We start from the raw sequence: 17067 nt of genomic DNA, 5'->3' as shown, positions 1-17067 counted from the left end.
AAATGATTAGGCAGGATGATTTTTGAAGCAAAAATTCTAGGCAATAACACCCATTAGTCAAAAGTCTTGTGGACACATATTTAGTATTTGTTTTGTGGCCTTATTTCAGACACTTTAAGTTTTAGTTTTTTCAATAACCATGCATAAACAATATTCTCTCAAAAATACAAACATGTACATACATCTTGCTCACATATTATGGTCGCCCTGTTTGTGCTGAATAGTGTAATTACACCTTTGCAATTAATATGTTTATAAGCAACTGAAAAAAGCACAAATGTCAAAACATCTCAAGGACCCCAAAAACACCTTAGACCTCAGAGCGATAAAGACATGGATGCTCCTTCCTCATATTTTTTTTAATCTTGAAAAAAGAAAAGTGTTCAACAGAAGCAAATGTATCATCTTCGGCGGCCTGATGGGGTCATAACCTCTGACCCAGTGGAAATAAGGAAACTGGCAGTTCAATGTTATACAGACTTGTATGATGTTGAGACTTGTGATCTCGAATGCATTTCTGATTTGCTGAGTGATTTACCGAAGCTGGCAAATGAACAGAAAGAAGCTTTGGATGGACTAATTACTTTTCAGGAGATCACTGAGGCAATGAGACAGTTATCAAATGGCCGTTCTCCAGGAATCGATGGTTTGCCAGCAGAGTTTTATCAGACATTTTGGAATGTATTAGGAAATGACTTTGTATGAAGTTTTAAAGGAGAACTCCGGGCAATTTTTAAGTTAATCTTGATCGTTATATCTTTGTGAGTACTGTCTATAGAAAAAACCCGAACCGGATTGGTGCTTGCAACACAGAGCTGTTCCCACAAATGCCCAGAGCTCCCCCTCAGCTAAAATGGCAGTTATGGGGGCATAACTGTCTTGAGTGTCTTTGTGCCACTTAACAGACACAAAATGCAATTAAAATGTCTGTCCAACATGAACAGGGCCCTTACATGTGAACAAGATGCGTTTAGCAACTTAGCCATTGTTTAAATTCACCTAAATAGTGTTTTAGACGGCTAGCTGTAGTCTCGCGCTAAAGTCCCGTGGGAACTCAGTTGTAGCCAAAGGTAAATAGTTGTAATGGGAAGTCCGGTTCTTTCGGACAGTTCGTTTCAATGAACCGGTTCAAAAAACTCGTTCACCGGTTCTTTTACGTCATCATGCAATGACTTCATTTAGAGTGACTCAATTACGTAAATTCTTTCATCCCGCGTGGATCATCAGTTCTCAGATGACGGTGCTGTGTTGTGTCTGTGTAGTCATCCTTGTACGGCACAAACGCGAACCATTTCTTTTTCACCTACACACTGCTATTTACCTTTGGCTACAACTGAGTTCACACGGAACTTCAGCGCGAGACTACAGCTAGCCGTCTAAAACACTATTTAGGTGAATTTAAACAATGGTTAAGTTGCTAAACGCACCTTGTTCACATGTAAGGGCCCTGTTCATGTTGGACAGACATTTAAATTGCATTTTGTGTCTGTTAAGTGGCACAAAGACACTCTTTATGTATATGCCTCCATAACTGCCGTTTTAGCTGAGGGGGAGCTCTGGGCATTTGCGGGAACAGCTCTGTGTTGCAAGCACCAATCCGGTTAGTTTTTTTTCTATAGACAGTACTCACAAAGATATAACGATCAAGATTAACTTAAAAATTGCCCGAAGTTCTCCTTTAATGGAAAGTATAAGGAAAAAGCTACTTCCTGTAAGTTGTCGAAGAGCAGTACTTTCTTTACTTCCTAAAAAAGGGGATTTGTGCCTTCTAAAGAACTGGAGACCTGTCTCTTTACTGTGCATGGACTATAAAATACTTTCAAAATGTTTAGCAAATAGGTTGAAACTTGTTTTAGAATTATTAGTTCACAGAGATCAAACGTATTGTTTTCCTAATAGGTCAATTATGGATAATCTCTTTTTGTTAAGAGATGTAATTAATTTGAATCAGTTCAATAATGTTGACCTGGGTGTGCTTTCATTAGATCAAGAGAAAGCTTTTGATAGTCAATCATACATATCTTTTTGAGGTTTTGAAAGGTTTTGGGGTTGGGAAGAATTTTATATCATCAAACTAAATCAAACTAATGAATCCTTAACTTTAAAATATGTATGATAAAACGTATTGGCCTACTTTTAAAAAGAATACTTTATAAGAAATTTATGGGAAAAGACAATTTTCTTTTCAAGGTGTTTCCAACTCTAACTTTGAACAAATTCTGTAGAATGGCCCATATAGCCTATTTGAACAGGATTTGTTTCCAGGAATGACTATGTACTAAAAATGTGCTTTTGACTTTAAAGGTGCTCTAAGCGATGTCGGGCGACATCACTTCTTGTTGACGTTTAAAGTATTGTCAAACAAAACGAAGGCTAGCTAGACCCTCCCTCCTCCTCATCCGCGCACTAACCCCCCAAATCGCACCCCCAAACCCTTCTTATCGGTTATTGGCTGGAACAGTTTGTTATGTTTCGTGGTGCGAGTAAGCCCAGTTTGTTTTTGTTGCCGTTTGTGGAGCCTGAGGTGTCTGCAGAGACCGTGTTTTTTTACAGTGTGTTCAGGGGACAGGCAGCTAGCGGATAGTGAGGAGATGTTTGTTGTATGTGGCAAAAAATGTTTTGGCCTAAAAAACGTGTGACCGCTTTGAGCACCTTTAATTTATATTTGGATTATATATATACACTGCCGTTCAAAAGTTTGGGGTCGTTAGATTTTTAATGTTTTTAAAAGAAGTCACTTATGCTCACCAATGCTGTATTTATTTCATTAGAAATACAACAAAAAACAGTAATATAGTGAAATATTATTACAATTTAAAATAACTGTTTTCGATTTTAATATATTTTAAAATATTATTTATAAAGCTATTTTCTGGCCATGAACAATCACCTTCTTGTTATTATAAAATTTAGGTTACTGAAATAGTAACGAATTGTAAAGCTTTGTAGCTAGATCAAACATTTCATTGACTTTGTAAAAATGAGCATTTTAGACAATCAAGAATATAATGGTTTTAATAATTGGACTAATAATACATCGAACTACAATTCACACATAATATATATGTATATACAACCGGGACAGACAGAACGGAAAACATTACAAACAAGAATTTACAATAGGATGAGAGAGGGAGAGAAAACGAGAGAGAGAGAAATATAGAGAGAGGGAGAGAGAAATGAAGGTCAGGAAGAGAGAGAGAGAGAGATCACCGAGATGGTCTCTCAGCATGGCAAAAATCACAGACAATGTAACCTTAAGAGAGACAACAAGAAATCACGTCAGGTCATAACCAATACTTGCATATGGTTCTCGTTGTGTTGCTGAGGAACGCAGTCGTGTGCGTGGGTCCTTTTTCGGAGCGGACGTGTTCTTCCGTGTCTTTTCCGGGCAAGCAGACTCGCGGGAAGTTTAAACTTTAAAGGTTCAACGGCGTGAAGTTACCAAAGAAATGATTCAGAGTTCATCTCTCGCTCATAGAGGGAGAGGCGAATATGAAAATAACACTTAGTAAAGAAAAGAAAAGAAAGATCGGGAGTGACGCGGAGGTGCGCGTCCGAGACGGTGGCCGAAGCCCGTCCAAAGCTGGTGTTTCCCGAATTTAGACCGAAGAGAAGAGCCCGAAGAGAAGAGAGAGAGAAACGGGCGAGTTCGGGCGAGAATCCCGTATCCCCCCCCCCCCCCCCCCCCCCCCCATTTTGCGGGGAGGTCAAATCATCTTGGAGCATTTTGAACGGGAGAAGTTCTTCTTTGTTTCGTCAAGAGAACTTATTTTCATAGTTTATGATGGTATAACATTTCGTCATTTCTAACTGGACAGGCTGTACACATAGAATAATACATTTTACTGTAATTTTCCATGTATGACTAGTTCAGTCAAAGCACGACGATCATGAGGCTACCAAACATGAAATATGAAAGTAGAAGAAAACCAAAGTGACATTCATATGCAGAATTACAAGCATTTTAAAGTTTGATTAACACACAATAAAATTGTCAGTAGTTCCCGTGTGGCATGTGAAGACATCGACGCACAAAAGGAATACATTTAAAAATATTTACAGGCACTTTTTCTCTGAAAAAGTGTGGACGGACTAGCTAATCAATGACCTGCTGGCAGACGGTAGTGTTTAAAGTTTGAACGGTAGTGTTTAATGTTACAAAAGGTTATATTTCAGATAAATGCGGTTCTTTTGAACTTTCTATTTATCAAAGAATCCTGAAATAAAAATGTAAATAACTGTTTTCAACATTGATAATAATGAGAAATGTTTCTTGAGCATCAAATCAGCATATTAGAATGATTTCTGAAGGATCAAGTGACACTGAAGACTGGAGTAATGATGCTGAAAATTCAACTTTAAAATCACAGGAATAAATTATATTTTAAAATATATTAAAATCAAAAACAGTAATTTAAAATTGTAATAATATTTCACAATAATACTGATTTTTCGTTGTATTTTTTTATTAAATAAATACAGCATTGGTGAGCATAATCATCAGCTTTGATCAGCTTTGAATTCTAAAAAAAAAGGTACACAACTGTTTTCAACATTGATAATAATCATAAATGTTTATTGAGCATCACATGATCATATTATACTGAAAATTCAGCTTTGATCACAGGAATAAATTAAGCTTTTTACTATATATTCACATAGAAAACAGCTGTTTTACATTGAAACAATATTTCACAACATTACTGGGTTTGTTTTGTATTTTTAATCAAATAAATACAGCCTTGGTGAGCATAAGTGACTTATTTTAAAAACATTAACAATCTTACCGACCCCAAACTTTTGAACGAAAAGTGTATATATGTATATGTATTTTGTAAATATATATATATACGAACACCTAGTTTGTTGTGCCTTGTATAGGCATGTGTAGGGCAGCATAAAATAATAACAATAGCCTAGATAGCAGGCAGCCTATAAATCGTTAAAAATTATCACTTTAGTAACACTACACTAGACAAACATACAGTCATGGTCAGAATTAATGGCACCCCTGGTAAATATGATCAAAACTGTCTGTAAAAAATAAATCTGCATCGTTTATCCTTTTGTTCTTTCATTCAAAAAATTGCCAAAAATCTAACCTTTCATTGAAGTAAAAGAATTGAAAGTGGAGAGGAAATCACATTATGAAATAAATGTTTTTCTCCAAAACACGTTGGCCACAATTATTGGAACCTTTTTATTAAATACTTTTTGCAATCTCCTTTTTTTAAGATAACAGCTCTGAGTTTTCTCCTATAAGGTCTGATGAGTTTGGAGAACACCTGACAGGAGATCAGAGACCATTCCTCCATACAGAATCTCTCCAGATCCTGTAGATTCCCAGATCCATGTTGGTGCTTCTCCTCTTCAGTTCACTCATCTCATCAGGTCAGGGAATGGGACGGTCATGGCAGAAGGTTCATTTTGTGCTCTGTAACACATTTTTGTGTTGATTTTGATATTTGTTTTGGATCGTTGTCCAGATGGAAGATCCAAACATGGCCCATTATAAGATTTTTAGCAGAAGCTGTCAGGTTTTGATTTTTTATCTGTTATTTGATAGAATCCACGATGCCATGTATCTGAACAAGAAGTCCAAGACCTCCAGCAGAAAAATATGCCCACAACATTAAAGATCCAACGGTACATTAAATTGTACACATGGGGTACTTTTTATCCTTGTGTGCACCAAACCCATTTAGCGTGTTTGCTGCCAAAAAGCTCTTTTTTTTAGTTTCATCTGACCACAGAACCCTGTGCCGTTTAAAGTTCCAGTCATTCTGACAACTGAATATGCTGGAGTTTGTTTTTGGACGAGCGAGGAGGATTTTTCTTGAAACCCTCCCAAATAACATGTGGTGATGTAGGGGTTGTTTGATTTTTTTTAAAATAGGCTTTCTGATCCCAAGACTCAAGTAATCTCTGCAATTCTCCATCTGTGATCCTTGAAGAGTCTCTGGCCACTCAAACTCTCCTCCTCACCGTGCATTAAGGCAATATAGACACACGTCCTCTTCCTGGCAGATTCATAACATCTTTAGTTGATTGTAACTTCTTAGTTATTGCCCTGATGGTCAAAATGGGGATTTTCAATTCTTTAGCTATTTTCTTACAGCCACTTTCTATTTTGTGATGCTCAACAATCTTTTGATGCACATCAGAACTATATTCTTTGGTTTTACTCATTGTGATGGATGAATAAGGGAATTTGGCCTTTGTGTTTCCTCATATTTAAACTCTTGTGAAACAAGAAGTCATAGCTAGACAGTTTCATGTTCCTAGTCACCCTGGTGTGCTAAAAAAAGGTAAACATTAATGGGAATATACTTCAGAGATATTTTAATCGTAAAAAATTCTAGGGGTACCAATAATTGTGGCCAACGTGTTTTGGAGAAAAACATTTATTGCATAATGTGATTTCCCCCCCACTTTCAATTCTTTTACTTCAATGAACGATTAGATTTTTGGCAATTTTTTGAATGGAAGATCAAAAGGATAAACGATGCAGATTTATTTTTTACAGCCAGTTTTGATCATATTTACCAGGGGTGCCATTAATTCTGACCATGACTGTATATTGTTTATCATATGTTACTTCAAATATTTCTATTCGTTATGAAGTGAGATGAGTTTGTCGTGAAGCCTAATGTGTGGCGTGTTCTGCTTTTCAAACACACAGCGTGACTCAGACCCAAACTCAGCGCGTGCAGAGATCGAGCCGCTCCAAACTATGAAACATTATGATTTCCATTACACGAGAGTAGATGTTAAAACTTCATGCTGATTTGTACTCAGCTTTCGCCAAGATAAGCACCAACTAAGACATTGCTTTACAGTAACCTATGCTTCTCCATCCATTTACGCTTCTTTCCATATGGTGATGTAAATCTTCTTCTGTCTAGTGTTAACACGCGTCAGCACACACAACGGCTGCAACCACAGTGTGGTCCCCCCATGACAACCATCTGGATTGAGCTGAGTAGGGGACATCTCTAGGGTCTTCAAGTGGGCACCTTCCGTCCTCAGTGTTTCGTCGACTAGCCCACGACACCTCAAGAGGGCTCGACAGTGACTCTGGCGTCCCAGAGTCACCCCCCTCCGTCCCCCACTCAACTCAGCCCAGCTTACTGACCTCTACATCCCTCCTGCTGCTGAGACCTAACCACAATCTCACAATCTCTCCGCAACCCAACCATACGCGCAAACCGTTTGACTAAGGCTGTCGAGCCCCATTGGTGCGTTAATATGCAGTTTCAGTGGCAACGGTTCCGCATGGCATACCACCTACCACAAAACACAATATCTGCCCAACCACCCGTCATTCACGCAATATACACAGGAACGTAATAACTGTAAATACTATACAACCTATACAAATAAACCGACAGACTCTTCAAGTTTTCAAGAATTCTACGAAACCGCAGCATGGCGGCCTGTACACAGCCAGCTAGAATCTTTCCGTCTCAACCACAGCCAGTTGCTGCTCCTTTCTGCTGCTTCAGATAAGTTCTTTACTGTGCAACGCAACTCTTGGCCACTGAATCTGACGTCTCTGAGGAACCGGGTTGTAGAGTGTGCCACAAAACCTCGACAACCCACTTCCACTGTATAAACCTAGACTCTCCATCCTCGCTGTTCTGCTTCAGTGGCCAGATGAGCATACCGCAGTTTCTTCCTCTCATATGCCTCATCTACCGCATCCTCCTATGGCACTGTTAACTCTATCAGTTGAACAATGCGTGCTGATCCAGACCACAAAACAATATCTGGTCGTAGGTTAGTGGTGGCAATCTAAGGGGGAAAAATAAGCCGTTGATCAAGATCAGCCAGCATCTTCCAGTCCTTAGCAGCTTCCAGCTGTCCTGGGTGAGAATTGGTGTTAGCACCTTTTCTTGGTGGTTGCTCGCCTGGGCGGAGGAATATTGTCTTCTGCGTGTAATGTTTTGCTAGAACAGGCGGCAAACTTATTGGTCATACTACGCTTGCCTTCCAATGCTAAAGCCAAACATCGCAATACTTGGTCATGGCGCCAAGTAAACCGACCTTGGCTAAGAGCCACCTTACATCCTGTCAAAATGTGCCTTAATGTGGCAGGTGATGAACACAAAGGACAAGAGGGATCCTCTCCTACCCCGAGGTTTAGGTTCTGCGGTGATGGGAGAACATCATATGTCGACCTAATAAGGAAACTGATCCTACTCTCTTCCATTGACCAAAGGTCTTGCCAGCCCATTTTTCGTTGTTCCACACTCTCCTATCTCATCCACTCTCCCTGCTTGGCCTGGGAAATGGCCTTTATACATCTCATCCTCTCCTCCTGCTTTCGCACCTCGTTGACTACCAGCTTCCTCCTTTGAGCTGGGCCTGCCTTGTGCCATTTAGGAGGAGCTAAACTGAGCCCAAAACCCCCTCTTCCATGCTGTACCTGTCCCAAAATATCCCCAATTTGAAGGTCAGCCTTTGCCTCTACTACAGATTTCTTTGCTGACCACTTTCTACCAGTTTTTACCACAGGGGCTGCCTTCCCTTTTGTCGCGTGACTCTGCTAAAGACATTTCCAGTCTGACCTTGGCACACTTGAACTCCTCGGTTAAAGCAGAGACAGGCAGCTGCAATACTCCTTTACTATAAAGTCCCACTCTGCTGAGGCAGCGTGGGACTCCCAACCATTTCCTGATGTATTTATTTTATTTATTTATTTTCAAGGATAGCCCCTTGAGATGAACCATCTCATTTTCGAGGGGGTCCCTATGTATGATGTATGAACTTATTAACGCTTCCAGCTTATCCACTGTTGTCAAAGAAACCTCGTACACAGTCAGTGGCCACAGCAACCTTGGCAGTAGACCAAACTGAAAGCACCAGAGTTTTAGTTTGCCTGGTAGAGCACAGCTGTTTATGCTCTTCAACCCTTCCACTGCTTGTCGTCTAACTTCTCCCACTCGAACTGTGTCCTTTAGATCCCCATCGTACCATCTCCCAAGACTCTTCACTGGCTTCTCAGAAACTGTTGGTATTGCCTCACCATTAATGAAGAATGTTTTATCTACTACCTTTCCTTTAACTATCGAGATGCTCCTTGATTTAGAGGGCTTAAATTGCATTTGTGCCCATCCAATATTATCTGTTAACTTCCCCAATAACCGATTAGTGCAGGCTACTGTTGTAGTCATGGTTGTCATGTCATCCAAGTATGCTCTGATTGGTGGTAGTCGCATCCCAGAAGCCAATCGCTCTCCTCCTACTACCCATCTTGATGCCCTAATGATTACTTCCATTGCCATGGTAAAAGCCAGTGGAGAAATGGTGCATCCTGCAATTATTCCAACCTCTAAGCATTGCCATGCGGTGCTGAATTTTGGAGTTGAGAAACTAAATTGCAAATCTCCAAAATAGGCTTTCACTAAATTTGTTATTGACATTGGTACTCTAAAAAAATCAAATGCTGCCCAAAGAAGCTCATGTGGCACTGAACCATATGCATTAGCCAAATTCAGGAATGTCACATGGAGCTCCTTCCTCTCCTTTTTAGCTGATTGAATTCGTTGCCAGATAACATTGATGTGTTCTAAGCATCCTGAGAACCCTGGAATGCCTGCTTTTTGAACTTAAGTGTCAATGAAGCCATTCTTTAATAGGTAGGTTGACAATCTCTGTGCAATAATGCTGAAGAAAATCTTACATTCGACGTTTAATAGTGAAATAGGACGAAACTGACTGATGCTTGTAGCATCTTTTTCTTTATGTATAAAGACTCCACCTGCTCGGCGCCATGCTCTAGGTACAACCTGTTTTTCCCATGCCACTTTTTTTGTTACATTATACATCTACGTTTGAGCAGATATCCACAAACACAGTATTTAACAGTAAACACATGTCTAAACATTAAAATATTCACCATATTAGAATAAACACTCATACTAGCATACTTGTATCTCATTTTATAACATTTTAGGCTGGCACCAGTTTAGTAGCTACAATGTAAAGTTTATGCAACAATAAAACACTTACTATTATGTCTCTTACCTTAGAAATTGTTCTCAAAAAATAAAAACGTCTTCTTCTGAGGTAAATCCAAGGTAAATCCACAGCACAAACAGTCTTCCAAACTGATGAAAAGTAGAGAAATACTGGAGTCGCTGATTCTTTGTTTAGAGCTGATGAGGGCGTTAACAGCTCTGCGTTCCTTCACGTGGATCATTTGAATGAGAACAGCTCGCGCTTGTGGGGGTGTGGTCACATTAAAGTTAATGAGCTCGGGCTGGAGAAACTGTACATGTCGTTGCTTTCATACGGATTTCTTAAACCGAGAATATTTGTTTTTGATATGATTTACTTCATTTAAGGAGACTTCAAGCTTTGTAAAGACATTACTTTCATGTGTGGTTGGCAAGTATTGGCTGAGTTACAGATAATTTTCTGTCGCGTTTCAGAATGAACTTCACATTGAGAGAGAAGACATAACGTGCATCATGTTTTTTTCTTTATTTTACGAAAAACACAACTTTTTGTTTTTATTATTAGTGTACACAAAAAAAGAAGACATTTAACAGTTTTTAATGATGTATAACACTTGCCTGTATGACAAAAATCGACGGAGTTATTTGAGTTTCTTTTGCACTGATAAGAAAAAAAAGTGAGACTATTGCGCCCGACCCCAGGGGGTTAAAAAGGGATTAGGCAAGGCTGTCCACTGTCTGGAAAATTATATAGCCCTGTTATTGAGCCATTGTTGTGCAGGCTACGAAAGAATCTCAATGGAATTAAGGTTATGAATGGAATCTCGATATCAGCTTATGCTGATGATGTCACTGTTTTTATTTCAAATCAAAATGATGTTAATATTTTAAATGAAACAAGGGAGTATGAAAAGGCATCATCAGCAAGGGTAAATTGGGGGAAAAGTGAGGGACTCATTATTGGTCAGTGGAAAAGTGAGCAAGGACCTCCAAAATTACCTGGTGGATTGTTGTGGGAAAGAGATGGGCTGAAAATGCTAGGGGTATTTTTGGGGAATAAACAATTTCAGAATAAAAATTGGGAGGGAATGCTGGAAAAGGTGTCTGCCCGATTGTTTAAATGGTAATCGCTATTACCATTGATGTCATACAGAGGAAGAGTTCTGGTAGTGAATAATCTGGCTGCCTCAACATTATGGCATAGACTCATTGTAATGGAACCACCGGAAGAACTGATTTGCAAGATACAGAGGACATTTGTGGAGTTTTTTTTGGAGTGGAAAGCATTGGATCCGAGCTGCAGCACTCTGCCTTCCCGGTTACGAGGGAGGTCAAGGTCTGGTGGATGTACGGAGTAGGATCAGTGCTTTCAGAATACAAGTGGCACAGAGATTCCTGTATTATAAGGACTTAACCTGGACTGAGACCGCAAAAATGATTCTACAAAAGGCAGGTGGTCTTAAAGGAGTAGTTCACATTTTAAAAAACATTTGCTGATAATTTACTCACCCCCATGTCATCCAAGATGTCCATGTCTTTCTTTCTTCAGTCGAAAAGAAATTAAGGTTTTTGATGAAAACATTCTAGGATTTTTCTCCATATAATGGACTTCATTGGATACCAAACGGTCCAAGGTCCAAATGACAGTTTCAGTGCAGCCTAAAATGGCTTTAAACGACACCAGACGATCCATAAGGGTCTTATCTTGCGAAACGATCGGTCATTTCAAAAAGAAATAAAAAAGTTTAAGTTTTATAAGCACAAATGCTCGCCTTGCTCTGTTCTGTGATGCACGTTTGTGACTCTCCTGATCGAACTCGTTCATCAAAATGAACAAATCTTTTTCCGAGTCATTTCGTTCATTCAATGAACGAAATGAACAAAATGATTCGAAAAAAGATTTGTTCATTTTAATGGAACTGGATAAAGTGAACTTGTCTGAGGTTACACCTTTTTTCCGGTCAATGTTGTACTCTTGGAGTGCAATTTTGAATGTTATTGTGTGGGTATATGTGTATGTATGTACATTTGAGAAAATAGATGTGTATGAGATTTTATTTATTCATTATTTTTCAAATTAATTAAATATTTTTTTATCTAAATAATGAAATTGTACAAAGGTTTGGGTTTTTCTTTTTTTTTGTAAATGTAAAGGATGTGTTACGGTTAAATATTGGTTGAGGTATGTCTATACAGTGTAATTATAAATTAAGGAGTGTTAAAGGTCTCTCCCTCTCTCTCCCTCCCCTCTCTCTCACTCTCTCCCTCCCTCTCTCTCATTCTCTCCCTCCCTCTCTCCCTCTCTCCCTCCCTCCCTCCCTCTCTCCCTCCCTCTCTCCCTCCCTCCATCTCTCCCCCCCTCTCTCTCTCCCTCCCTCCCTCCCTCTCTCTCTCCCTCCCTCTCTCCCTCTCTCCCTCCCTCCCTCCCTCTCTCCCTCTCTCCCTCCCTCCCTCCCTCCCTCTCTCTCTCCCTCCCTCTCTCCCTCTCTCCCTCCCTCCCTCCCTCTCTCCCTCCCTCTCTCCCTCCCTCCATCTCTCCCCCCCTCTCTCTCTCCCTCCCTCCCTCCCTCTCTCTCCCCCCCTCTCCCCTCTCTCTCCCTCCCCCCCCCCCTCTCTCTCTCTCTCTCTCTGCTGTAGGTTAAGCCGGTGTAATATGACAGATCAAGGTTGTTCTGTTCTGACTTCAGCTCTGAAATCCAACCCATCACACCTGAGAGAGCTGAACCTGAGCTGGAATAAACTAGGAGACTCTGCAGTGAAAAACCTCAGTGATCTACTGATGAACCCACAATTCAAGCTGGAGAAACTACAGTTAGTATCATTGTACTGTACATTATTACTGTTTTGTTTCTTAAGCAGTATCGGCTGGTGAAAAATATCATCAGGTCTTTTAGCGTTGTGGCTCTTCCTCAATCCGTCAAGCATCCACCCTTCTCTCATTCAAAACCTCTTAAAATCAATGTTTTTCTCTGAATATTACTCTTCAGCTCACAGTCTGTAAATTCTACCTTATTATATGTTGTTTGTTTGAATCCCTCTTTGTTAGTATCTTTAACCTAACTCTGTAAGTGACTCTGTTTATTACTTTCTGGCCTTGGTGTGTGTATTGTGCTTTAATGTTGATGTTGTTGTATTGCTTAACCCAGTGGTCCTCTTAGAGTGTTTTACCCCTGAGGCTTTTAACCTCCTCCTGCGTACTGCTCTCTGCAGTCACTCCTTCAGTAAGGACAATATTTGCCCCCTTAAATCCACATTTCCAGTGTTTCAAATGAACATCACTTAATATTAATAACTATCGTTTGTTGAACTGAATATAAATACCCATCGTTTGTTGAACTGCTGTATAAAATCAATGTCACATTTGTAATCATGTGGATATTCGTATGTGATCAACATTAACACAGGAACTCACACAGGGGGTTTTTGTATCGAAGAGTTTGAATCTTAAATCGTTCTCTATGCACAGAGATCTGTGTTTGTGTATATATTTGTTCTCTGTGCTAGTAAGTGCTAAATCCCCACTTTTACAAAGGTACATTGTGGAGAACGGCAGTGGGCACGGTTTGCCAAGACAGTATAATCTGCACGAGACATCAAATGCTCGCTGCTTGTGTGAATCATCAGTTTTGACTGTAAAAAGATTTAATTTGATTGGATGTCACATAGCCTCATGGGCGTCGGAACCATTGTATATGTGTGGGACAAGACCCACCCACTTTTTATGAACAATAATATTGGACCCACTCACTTTTACCGTCTCTAATTCAGAGCATATGTCTGTTTACTTTTCAGAGCGCTGTCTGTCAAATCCATTCCACTTGAGGAATGCCCTAATAAATTAAACTCCATTTCTGCTGAATCATATTTCTCAAAGAGCCGCAACTGACGAAAATAAGCGCCCGTTGTCCCTTCCAGTCAAATATTGCGTTGCAAACAACAATAACAGCTTTAAGTTGTCAATGCTGGCAAATGACCATGGTCAGCATCGGGATAATCCACGGTTAGCTGTGCATTTAATGCACGACGTGAAGCGGAGTTTAGTTTACTTGTTTAATTAAAAGGCACCAGAATACATGAAATGGCATTTACTCCAGTAGCATTTTTTCTGGGGGAGGAGCCACACACTTGTTTTTTGCTTCCGACGCCCATGCGCAGCCTATACGGCATTTTACCTGCTAGAAATACATGCTAAGTTTTAATGTTGTTTAAAGGTGGAGTAGACTTGAATGAACGGCAAATTTCATTATTTTGTTCTCGTAGGCTAACGTTACCCGCTTCTGTGACCTCATGTTCCCCAGTTTGAGAAACACTGCCTTAACCTGTCTTTGTAAAGCGACCTTGGGTGTTGGAAAGGTGGTACGCCTATATAAATCATCATCATTATTATTATTATTATTATTATTATTATTATTATTAATAACCACCCAAACACAATACAAACTGCAGGATACCAGTGATCTGTGAAAAAGTCAGTAATTATTTAATTCTAATATTAAAAGGTTGAGGCGTTCTTACACACACAAAAAATATTGCACAAAATTTCCATTTGCATTTGAAATTGAACTCAAACTGTTTAACGTTAGTTACTTTCTCGGACAGTGCTTCCAGTGGCGGCTGCTCATTTTCGGCCTACATCATAGAATTGTCCATTTATTTAAACGTAAATTCTGCCCTGCGTTCCTTTTCAAGAAAATGCTCTGTGACCCTGTCGTACCAACTAGGCGTCTTTTCCAGTGACTTGACCAGTGTCCTCTCAATGGCCAGCAGAGCTAGGCTGCTTAAACGGCCTTGGCCCATTGTGTTACGGGTGTAGGTCTTGAGCCGCTTTAAACAGGAGAAGCTCCTTTCTACACCTGCAGATGTAGCTCCAATTTTTGCCACTAATGAGAACAGTTTGTAACGCTGAGGCATTGCACTGTCTAACTCCATGTTTTTAAGGAACACCAAGTAATCACACAGCTTTCCCCTGTTACCCTGCAAGTCCTGATCTGAATACAGGACTTGAAGTTCAGACCTCAGTCTCCCTGAATCAAAGTGATGGCCATAACTTTTCAGGACACTTTGGAAGCCCTCCTCTGGAAATACTTGCCTCATGTCATCGAATTTCCCTGGATTGACTAATTCTAAGAAGAGCATACTTTCCAAATTTGAAAAACGTCGAGGAATCTGCTCCAAGATGTTATCAAGGATCGCCTTGTACAGATTTCTGTAGCGCTCTTGGGGGTCCTGCAATTGGGTCAGACGGCACTTTCTCATGGGCTCATCTCGTGGGTCTGATGTGAGATCTGCTGTTTTGGCATAAACAGCTTGGAAACCCCTCTGACCTCTTCTCTTTGACAAATGCAAGAAGAGACTCAATTATTTTCTTGCAGTAGAGAACATCCATCGCCATCTGCTGAACAATGTCAAAGACCACAACAGTCTCAGAGAAGATTTGTTCATATGTGTACAACATGAACACAAACTCAAAATCCTCCAGTTTCCTCACAAAGCCTTTTGCACAATCCAGTGTATCATCATCCATTGTCGTATCTGCAATGATGTTATCAAATGTCTGCAGGAGGCCATCATAGTTGTTTGCCACAGTGCTCACTATCCGTGATGTGAAATTCCATCGAGTAGGAGCGTTTCTGGGCAACCTTGAACAGCCTGCAGACTCCAGAAAAGACGTCCTCTTTGTGGATTTTGAAAAAAATGTGGCAAACCCAGAGAGTGATGCAAAAAAAATTCTGCACTCAGGCAAGCATTAGCCCCCTGTGACAGCACCAGATTCAGTCTGTGTGCATAGCAATGCACAAACATTGCACTGGGGGCTATTGCTTTCACTTTGGCCTGCAGACCATTGAGAGCTGAAGCCATGACAGCAGCTCCATCATAGGTCTGTGCCACAAGCTTATCCTTAAAATTGTAGCCCTGCATGTTCTCATTTAATACATCAAAAACGGACTGAGCATCTCGCCCCTATGAAACATCAAAAAATCCAATAAAGCGCTCCTGAATTTTACCTGCACTATCCACATAGCGAACAATGACAGAGAGTTGGGCACGACAGGATATATCAGTTGTTTCATCCACCTGCCATCCAAAAAATGGAGCATCCTGAATTTCATCTCTGATCTGATCAGAAACGGTGGCTGCAAGAGCAGAGATCAAGTCATTTTGAATAGTATGGGACATACCAGAAAACACAGTTGAGCACTCAAATTGTGTGGACAGGACAGAGTCATATTTAGCTAATGTTTCTGTGAACTCCCTGTAATTCCCCTTGTTGGACGATTCACTACTCTCATCATGTCCCCTAAATGACAGCTCCTGCCGGCCAAGCAAGGATGTCACATCAATAAGGCGGTTTAGGAAGGCCCTTCTTTTTTTTACTGTTTCATTATGTTTAGCCACTTGAATGCCAGCACCTTTATTGATTGCATGCTCAACCCTGATCCTGCCCATGCAACTTAATCTTGCACATGCACTCACATGTTCATGGCTCTTTTCATGTCTTTTATATGCCCTGTCAAAGTTAGACAGATCTTCAAACCCCACCTTTGACCAAACAACACATCCGTGAGATGGTTTCATTAACAGGCATGGCCAGCAGTACATTTTACTTGTCACAGCACTTCCAGTCAGCCAGCTAATTTTGTCATACAGGAGAGCTGAAAGGACCTGTTATTTTTCCCTATTTTTTGCACTAAATCAATCTTAGGTGTTGATCTGCCCTTCTGTTTAATTTTAAGCTTTTCCTCGTAAGGAAGACTTTCAAATGACTTCAAAAAAAATTCAGGTCGACAATATTAGCACTGTCTGACATCGTGTGCAGTTTCACCCACGCTAGCCTTGCCTACTATATGAATGAATGAATGAATGGTGATCAAAAAAAATATATTAAACTCGCTAAAACTCAAACAAGGGATGTGGTGTGTAACTGTGAAATATTTAAATGAAAATTGGCAATTTCGCACGCAAATATCAAGAAATAGGTTGCAGCAGTTTGTCTTTTGACAACACTTGAGAAATCCGCGATGGGACTGAGCGCGAATAGCTTCAGCGACTTCTTATAGTACAAAATAGCTGTCAGTCAAAAGGAGATGCAGTCTTTCGACAG

The 17067-nt window shown here is 40.2% G+C and overlaps 1 protein-coding gene across 1 annotated transcript in view; it reads left to right on the top strand.

The window, feature by feature from the left end:
- The window catches only part of LOC143724251 (protein NLRC3-like), a 377548-nt gene that overhangs the window by 351738 nt on the left and 8743 nt on the right, over nt 1–17067 (top strand). Inside the window, exon 10 of the mRNA XM_077217232.1 lies at nt 12603–12776. Within this exon, the coding sequence (XP_077073347.1) occupies nt 12603–12776 (174 nt within the window). The remainder of the gene's footprint in view (nt 1–12602; nt 12777–17067) is intronic.

The sequence above is a fragment of the Siphateles boraxobius genome, unplaced genomic scaffold (assembly GCF_051911475.1).
Source record: "Siphateles boraxobius isolate OS27281-9 unplaced genomic scaffold, OSU_SipBor_1 70, whole genome shotgun sequence".
Classification (NCBI taxonomy): Eukaryota; Metazoa; Chordata; class Actinopteri; order Cypriniformes; family Leuciscidae; genus Siphateles; species Siphateles boraxobius.
Note: the sequence above shows the minus strand (reverse complement) of the source record. Positions and strands in the feature narration are given on the sequence as shown.